The 9,514-nt window shown below is 36.4% G+C and overlaps 1 protein-coding gene across 1 annotated transcript; it reads left to right on the top strand.

Annotated features, from left to right (window-relative positions):
* Nucleotides 1–59: 59 nt before the first annotated feature.
* On the top strand, nt 60–5,618 carry LOC149398491 (aspartic proteinase nepenthesin-2-like). Its single transcript, XM_089614598.1, has 3 exons — nt 60–123; nt 3,595–3,930; nt 4,732–5,618. Exons 1-3 carry the CDS (start codon nt 60–62, stop codon nt 5,616–5,618), a joined length of 1,287 nt encoding a protein of 428 aa, XP_089470724.1.
* The last annotated feature ends 3,896 nt before the right edge of the window (nt 5,619–9,514 follow it).

Here is a 9,514-nt window from a genome sequence, read left to right as displayed (position 1 = left end):
ATAGAGATGTAAATAGTTGTATCTACTTTAGATTGATATAAATAGAGAAGTAATCAATAATGGAGAGAGAATTGATAATCCACAAGCAACAAGAGAGCGTGGAAGAGGCAATTCATGGTCAAGGTATGACAAATCTCATATCATGTACTACAGTTGCAATAAATTTGGTCATTAAGCATCCAAGTGTAGATTCTCAAAGAAGGTTGAACAAAAAGTTAATTTCGTAAAAGAAAGAGGCGGAGCAGAATAAACATTGTTATTTGCATGCAAAGACAAAGTTGAAAAGCAAGAAAATAAATGTACCTTGACATTGTCGGAAAAGATCATATATGTGGAAATCGAAGCATAGTTGTAGAGTTAATTAAAAAAGAGATGACAAGATCGCATTTGGAGATGACGTAGAGATACCAATAACCACCATCCATCCACGGCGAGTTTATAAAAGTTAGTAAATAAGAGAAAATGATGCATGGCAAATTGGATTATCGTTTTCGGAAATTTGAGATTGACGTATTAGAAAGGATGTAAAATTAGTGTTTTTTTTTATTGGAAACAGTATAATAAAGATGACTGAGTACTTTGCATAAGGGTCGAGTGATTCAAGCCACATTCGGATATTTAGGCCCTCAAACCAACCGTTTTGTGTTATGTCTGTTTTTTTTTTGTTAATGTGTTAAGTAATTTTATATTTAATTTTGTCAGTTTCAGGTTATGAAATATCTCAAGATGTACTATAAATCTTGGTGACTTGTTTGGTATTTGACAGTGAATTGAAAATAAAAAAAATAAACCTTGGTTGTTTCTCCCATTTTTCCTATTTTTGGTAGGATTTTGTTAACTAGCGAATTCAAGATGGAGTAAATCTGCTTTCTTAATCTAATGAGTCAACATATTTGGAAGAATCGCCGATTGGTATTCGTCATCAAATCAATAGTCGTGATTGTTAATCATTTCCGCCACTTTCCGCTAAATCAGTTGGTATCAGAGCCGAAGTCGATCATGAATCATGTTTCTCATCGCTGATCCCACCATTGTTAATCTACTACCACTATTACATGTGTTTAACTTTGATGAAAACAAAACGAATTTTTTTTGAGCCGTTTGGTGATGCAATTTACAATGAGAGTGATGATAAAGTGGAAATCATTTTTGAGTCATGGAATAGTCCAATATATGATGAATCCGACGAGGAAGAAGAAGACTTGCACGAAGCTACACCAGTGATCAATGAAATGTATGACGGCCCGAAGGGCGTTGTTGATGTATATATTTCATTGAACGCTGAGTATCATTACCTAGAGTTCACCAAGAAATCATCCTCCTTCCACACTATTCGAAGATGCATCAAATTCCAGGACTTATTTTGTAAAACACGAGGAGAATGTCACGACCCGCGAACGTCATCAGCTCGCTCACGAGTCGCGACCGAATAATCCGAATAATCAAACGACTCGCGAACGTCATCAACTCGCTCACGAGCCAAAGGCCAACCCCGCAATATAAATATAAACAACGCGAAAGCTTTAATATACAATAAGTAATATATTACATAATTTAAAATGCGAAAATATTAAATATATAACATTTTAGTGGTTATACAAAAACCTCGGAAAATTTTTCGCGTTTAAAGTTTAGGACTTAAGAGTCTTATAACGACTCTTATTTATACACAAGCTCCCGATTTTAAGTATATATACAAGCGATAGTTTGGGGAGCGTAGTTAATCAGAGTTTTACAAAATACTAATATATAGTAATTTGATCCCGAGTGAGTTCCCAGTAGCCCATAGGTCAAGAGATATACGTCTGGTTTCGATCTTCGTTTCCGTTGCTCACATCGCCGCTTTACCCTTATCTACATTACCAAGGGACATAAAGCTATGAGTCGATTGACCCAGTAAGCAGAAGTCTAACCTATGAAAGGAAAACATCTAATGCAGAGCCATGTGACGTGCAAACAATCACAGAAGAATGCAGGATGCAAATGCCGCTAATTCTATAGCATGCATAATGCGTGATCACATCCTAGCTAACACTTCTCACTCCGCAAGGTTATACATCTCTCTGTCATAGAGAATGATGCATGGCAAATTGGATTATTGTTTTCGAAAACTTTGGATTGCCTTAATTAAAATTCTGGTTAGTTAGAGACAAGATATCGCACACAGTGTAAAGTCAATGTATGTGACAATCTGTTACGATGCAATAGATGGATAAATAAAAAGCAATGCGTAAAAGTAAATGACACAAAGATGGGTAACCCATTACGGTGCAATGTCACCTACTTTGGAGGGCAGTGTGCCCAGTGGAAAGAAAATTCACTAATCAATAAGTAGTCAATAGTACAACAATGAACTTATGTGAACTACCCCTGCTTCAAGACCCTTTTCTTATTACTACCCGCCAATTCCTTATCAGCTTCCCCCTTAATCTGAGCTCCCTCAATTCCACTCTCAAACACTCTCCAAGTGTTTAGTAATCTTCGATGTCAACTCTCGTGAATCTTCAATCACAAAACCACAAAATTCAAAAGAAACTCTAACGCTTAATAAGAAGAGAATAGCGTTCAAAATATTACACCACAACCACCATACAATTAGTTTTCCAGTCCACCGGTCTTGCACGTCTAGGAACCTTAATTGTGTAAATGAATGCGTCAAAAGATCACTAAAGACAAAAAATTTCTTTTATAGTGGTCTACGTCGAAGGTCAAAAATAGGGTTTTATAAAAAAATAAAAAAAAAACTAAAAAAATATGTATATATAAATATAATCCATGTGCATCGAACCGCATTTCTTTTTTGTCATTACTTTTACCAATTAGGATTATTCTTTCTGGAACCCACTGATTAATGAAGGGAGAATAGTTTCCTTTATTTAAATATCGTCTCTAAATTTGAAATGTAATACGTTACAAAACAAATTTACTTATATTCACAGATGCGTGATTATTATCGCATACCTATCTGGGAGAAATACTATAAATATTTTTCAGTTTTTCAATGATTTCTACATGTTCCGTTAGTGGCCATAGGTGTAAAAAACATAGCCTAGCGTTATCTAACAGTCAAACCAAATACCAATAGATATCTACGATTTTATTTATAATTAAAATAAAAAATTAAAAAAAAAAAAAAAAAAAACTTCACTTTCGCAAATCAAATTCCTTTCAATAATTAAATACTTTATACGGCGCTATAGAATTATGAGATCTCTAGAACTATCCAAATCCCTTATTCAAACCCTATAATATTTATTGGGATATGATATAATTAATGTCTTATCCGGTCATTGAAAAAAAAAAAAAAAAAAAGGAAAACCTATTCTTATTTTTCCTGGTCACATTTACATTATTACCCCACACATACACACACGAACATACCAAACACTCTATAAATATTAACTAGCAAATCATGTACAAATATTCCGAGAACTACAGACATTAAAAAAAAAATGCCTCAATCTTTCCTAGCCAATTATGGTATATTAGTCTTCACGGTATTCTTCAAAGCATTCCAGTCCACTTATTCTAACCCTACCGGATTTTCCATGAAAATGATAATGAGAGATTCTCCTGAATCGCCTTTGTACCCAGGAAATCTAACCCAATTGCAAAAAATAGAGAGACTGGTCAAGTTCTCCAAAGATAGGGCTCAGTACTTGGAGGCTTCGAGTTCTTCGAATTTTAGTGTCGCCGAGCCTCAAAGCGAGGGAGTCATGGTTTTGCGTCGGGTGGGATTTTTTTACATTGCATTTTTTCTGATAGGAACTCCAATGAAGCGAATATACCTCGTCATGGACACTGGGTCTTCCATAACGTGGACTCAGTGCTTGCCTTGTTCTGAGTGTTACCCACAAACCATTCCAATCTACAATTCGACTGCCTCATCTACTTTTATGAAGCTTCCTTGTAATTCCCCTTACTGCAGCGGTAACAATAATAACCCTAACCCTCTCTCTCTCTCTCTCTCTCTCTCAAGTAGAGTTTAGACTTGAGACAAAAACTATTTTTCTTTTCTTTTTTTTTAGCTTGAAATTTAGGCACAATTAACTTTATTGGGTACATTTTATTCTACTTGGATTGGGAGAAATCAATATATAAATCGATACTGAGTAAATAAATAAAATTTCGGATGAGAGAAAAAAAAATCCATATATGAACTTTTATGTTTATCCACACTGGCCACCAATCTTTTTTTCCTCCCCAAGAAAATATCTTTTACGTTAACAGTGTCTTGTGCCTTTACGCCCAGCTTTTTTTTTTTTAATTAAAAAATCTATACAAAAATTTTAGTTAACAATTGACAATTAAAGCAATAGGCCTAGCTCACCCTCAAAATTTGGCTGAATTGTAGAGAAATGTCAATCTGGGACATTTACAATAAATTTTATCCATCCATCATATTAATTACCATATATTAACTTTTATGTTTATCCACACTGGCCACCAATTCTTTTTTTCTTCCCCAAGAAAAAAAACTTGTATTTGACGTGAACAGTGTTTTATTGTGCCTCTTACGCCCAGCTTTTTTTTAAAATTAAATAATCTATACAAAAACTTTAATTACCGATTGACAAAGCTAGGCCTAGCTCACTCTCGAAAAGTCAGCTGAATTGTAGAGAAATGTCACACATTTATTTATAAGGAACATATCGACATTTACAATAAATTTTATCCATCCATCATGTTAATTACTTTTTTTTTGTTTTTTTTTTTATAAACATATCCAAGGCCCCGGAGCGCCGTTCAAATGCGTCGAAAACGAATGTAGGTTCGAAATCGGCTACCAAAGTGGACAGGCCACCGAAGGCATCGTGGCCACAGAGACGATCCGCTTCCTCCGCAGAGACGGAACAGTCAACACCGTGAACGACATCATCTTCGGCTGCGCACGCAGGACCGCGGGACTCCAAGCGTTCGAGAACACGGCGATCGGAGGTATAATGGGCCTGAGCTGGGCCCTCGAGGGGATAGTGACTCAGCTCGGAGAACACGCGCGAAATCGCTTCTCGTATTGCCTCTTCCCCTTAGACAGCCGAGAGAACGAAAAGAGCACCCTCAGCTTCGGAGACGCCGTCCCGACCCCTCCGGGGAACGCGATGGTGACCCGGATTCTCCGCCAACCCGACCCGTATAACTCTTTTAATTTCCTAGACCTACGCGACATCAGCGTCGGGTCGAGGAGATTAGGGTTTCCGCCGGGGACGTTCGGAATCTCGGGTGACTCGGGCGGCTTCATCATCGACTCGGGGAGCGCTCTCACCCACTTGGCCGAAATATGGAACAACCCTTACTCCCACGTGATCTCGGCCTTCGAAGAATACTACGACGACAAGGGTCTCGAGAAAACGACGGTCTCGGGGATGGATTTGTGCTACCGTTATTGGGATGGGTTCGCCGATTTCCTGTCGATGACGTACCATTTCGCTGGGGCGGATTTGCACGTCGATGCTCGTTCTGTGAGTATTTTTGCGGACATGAATGGAAAGTTTTTCTGTGTGGGTATTGTCCGTGGTGATCGTAAGTCCATTCTCGGGGCTGTGCATCAACAAAACACTAGGTTTATCTTTGATGGTTTCAGGGAGACGCTTCAATTTTATGGCGATGTTTGTACTTAAATTAATTTTTAATTTTTAATTTTTAATTTTTTTTTTTTTTTTGTGAATGATAATAAGCTGTCTTTTTTCGAGCAATTTAAATTATTATTAAAGATAAATATGCTATTTCGCTGATTTGGTTAGTAATTTTATTTCTATCAGGATATATAAATGGAAATACAAACAAAAAAGGATTAAAAATGGGTAAAGAACATCTCTGGAAGGAAAATTCGATTTTTGAAATTAGAAATTCCGCTAACCATTGGAAACGCAAACGGGAAAAAAAATGTTAGGTTACCCATATATAAATGTAGTGGGATGAGACGGATAATTGTACATTGTACATTATAATCGAGATCTTCATATACATTGTGGAATGTCCTAAAAACAAAATTAGATAAATATGGTTTGTTACAAGGTTTTTTTTTTTGTTGTTGGTTGTTTTTAATTTCTTTTTTCTTATTAGGACTTAGTAGGACTATTCTTTCTGGAGCCTACGAAGTCAATGGAGAGAGTATAGTTTCCTTTATTTATATATCGTCTCCGAATTTGAAATGTAGTACGTTACGAGATAAATCTACTTAAATTCACAGAAGTATGATTATTGCAAAAACAATCTGGGAGAAATACTACAAATGTTTTTCAATTTTCAATTATTCGTACATATTCCATTTGTGACCGTAGGCGTAAAAAGCATAGTCCGGCTATAGCTAACAATCAAGCGAAATACCATCAGAAATCTACGATTTTAAACTAAAAAAAAAAAAAAAAAACTTCCCTTTGCAAATCATATTTCTTTCAATTATTAGATACCTTTACAGCGTTATAGATAATTCAAATCCGTTGAATACTGAATTGGGATATGCTATAACTAATGTTTTATGCAGTCATTAAATTCATTCATAAATTGAACGATCACATTCATATTCTTACTATACACACACACACACCAAAAATAAAAAATAAAAAATAAAAATTAAAGCATACCAAAAACTCTATAAATATTCACCGGCAAAGATAGTACTGTTACATATATTCCAACAGCACAGCCATCAGATAAAATGCCTCAATCTTTCCTAGCCAATTACACTATACTAGTATTCATGTTAATCTTACAATCATTCAGTTCCACATATTCCGGCCCTACCGGATTTTCACTCAAAATGATCATGAGAGACTCCCGGAATCACCTTTATACCCTGGAAATCTGACTGAATTGCAAAGCCTAGAGAGACTGATTGAATATTCTAAAGCTAGGATAGAGTATTTAACGATATCCACTTCTAAAAATAAGAGTGTTATTGAAGCTCAAAATGACCCATTCATGTATTTATTCCGATGACAATTCCTCTTCTTAGTCAATTTCGCGCTCGGGCATCCGCCGAAGCTGTTGTACTTAATCATGGGCACTGGCGGATTTCTAATTTGGACTCAATGCCTGCCTTGTCCTCAGTGTTACCCACAATCCGTCCCTCTGTACGATTCGACCATTTCATCAACGCATGCGAAGCTTCCTTGTAGTCACTCTTTTTGTGCCGATGACAATTATAACCTAATCCCATTTCTCTTTTTGTGCTGGTACCAAACATGTAAAATATCTATCTATATATATCACTTATGAAACGCTGGCTATATAATAATTCCAAACGTTTTAATTTGCTATATATATATATATATATATATATATATATATATGCTCGTGATTTTGAATGTTTAATCAAACGGTTTAAAAAACATACATTGATCTAGTAATTATGGTTTGAATGAAATCAAGACTAGATTAGTTCCACAATATTGGAATCGTCTCAAGAGAGAAAAGATTCTAGAACAAGAAAGGAATGAAAGAAATGACTGATTTGATTCATTAACAAAGAGGATTCGAAATCCTTAAATACAGAGTTCAGCTAATAACAACGACAAGTAATTTTAGCACAAGAACTTAAAAGAAAAATAAATGACAACTCTAAAACAGATAACTTGTTTTATAAGTAACCCTCCGGAAACTTAAAATGTAATATACGAACTTTTGTAACGCTCGAGTTAAGAATTTGAATAAAATAAACGAGTTTATTTTGAATCAAATTCTTGTTGCGCATGAGGCGTCCTTAATTTTTAAATATCTTGAAAGAAAAATAATAATAATAAATATATTTAAGGATGATGGAATTTCGGAATAAGGATATTCGAGTAAACTCGATATTATTTTCCGAATAAAATTATTCGGAACACAGTCGGAGATTTGAAATCTCAAGAGTGAAAATAAATTCCGAAGTCCCTTAAATATATTTAAGATGACGAGAATTAATAAGAAATTCTCGGTTATTTTTCAAGATTTATTTTTAAGGACGAGTTTGAGAGGATTTAATTGGAAAGGACTTAAGTGCAACAAAGTGAAGGACGAGAGTGAAAGAAAAAGATTTAAGAGGGGTTATTTCAGGAGATAGGTGGCCCAATGGAGTGCTGCCACGTGACGATCTTATCCTCTTCTTTTCTCCTCTCCCATTCGGCCACGTACCCCCTTTTTTTCTCTTTCTTCTTTCCTTTTTCTTTTGCGTTCTTCTCTTCTTCTTCTCCAAGTCTCGCGCGAGCCACCTGCAAAGAGTAACAAAGAAAAAAAAATTACAAGCAACAAAAGCTTGCTCGGCCATCATCACCGATGCTCTTCACTTGCACCCGACCTCAACCTCTTCTTCCTTTCTCCTCGTCGAGCGTCATCATCCTCCAGCCGAGCTCTCCTCCGCGCGCGCCACCTGAGAAGAAAGACGAAGTCGCCGAGAGCCACGGTGACGCCGGAGCAAGGGAAAACAACGGGGAAGGCGTGGTCGCTCACCGGGGAAGCTAATATCACGGCTTGAGGTGAGGATTTCATCTCCTTGGTTTGATTTGATTCTAGGGTTCATAGAGTCAAATATTGGGGGTTTTTTATCCGAGATGAAATCTGAGTTTTTGGTTGTTTTTGATTGTTCATTGAGCTTGTTTGGTGACGATTATGAGATGAATTTGGTGATTGAAAACGAATTTCTTGGATTGGTTTGATTTTGAAGTTGTTGGTTTTTACTGCTTTGCACAGCCTGTAGAAACGGACGTGGACAGTCCAATGTGTTCTGAGATTATTTTTGTTGATATTTTTCTTGAATAGTAGACGTTATGAGCTTTCTAAAATGACCAAGAACGTAATAATCCGTGGAGTATTGAAAGAGTTATGAATTTTTGAAATCTGGTATTCAAAGCTGTGAACTGCTGAATTCCAGAACAGCGACCCAATATTGCGGGCTGTTTTTGAGATAGCTATTCTGGTCATATGTAGGCTTATAATATATCGTTAGAAAGGTACGGAAGTTAGTTACGTTCTGAAACTGGAATCGTTGGATTTCGAGCTGTATAGCTCGAGTTATGATGCAATTTTTAGTCGATGTTCAAACCAGTCCGATTATGTGCAAATTTTGATTATGGGTTTGAATCGGGGACTTGAGTCGAGATTGTGCAATTGTTTGTGTATGTTTGGTATCGATGAGAATATGTCGTGCCTTGTGTTTGAATATGGATACGAGTGTTTGTGCTCGTTTGGTTGTAGGATTGCTCGTTGTGTCTCCGGAATTTGTTTGGTTTGTTTGATTTGAGAATCGACTTGTTTTTGTTAGCTCGGATTGAATACAGAAATGGTTTTGTTGGCCCGAGATGGGTTTATGGGCATGTTGGCTCGTTTTTATTGACATGTTTGAATTTGTGACAAGTTATGTTTGGATTTGAGATTCGTGTTGGGTTGCTTGATTTGTTTGGTTTTTTGGGTCGAGATGTCGGGTTTTGATTTCGGAAATTTATGTGAGCTTGGAATCATGAAATTTACTAGTTATCGGATTGCGCGAAAGAGATTACAGAATTAGACGGACGAGCGGGAACCAACAGAGTCAAAGGCA

Source organism: Urtica dioica, chromosome 5, assembly GCF_054948205.1.
Source record: "Urtica dioica subsp. dioica isolate 48M chromosome 5, U.dioica_male_clone48M_v1_H2, whole genome shotgun sequence".
Lineage (NCBI taxonomy): Eukaryota > Viridiplantae > Streptophyta > Magnoliopsida > Rosales > Urticaceae > Urtica > Urtica dioica.
Note: the sequence above shows the minus strand (reverse complement) of the source record. Positions and strands in the feature narration are given on the sequence as shown.

Bases quoted from the DNA above. Each gene is read 5' to 3' on its own strand.
- LOC149398491 (XM_089614598.1), top strand. From the start codon at position 60: ATGGAGAGAGAATTGATAATCCACAAGCAACAAGAGAGCGTGGAAGAG. The intron at 124-3,594 runs GTATGACAAATC...CTTTGTACCCAG, and splicing joins AGAGGCAATTCATGGTCAAG to GAAATCTAACCCAATTGCAA. The intron at 3,931-4,731 runs GTAACAATAATA...AACATATCCAAG, and splicing joins TAATTCCCCTTACTGCAGCG to GCCCCGGAGCGCCGTTCAAA.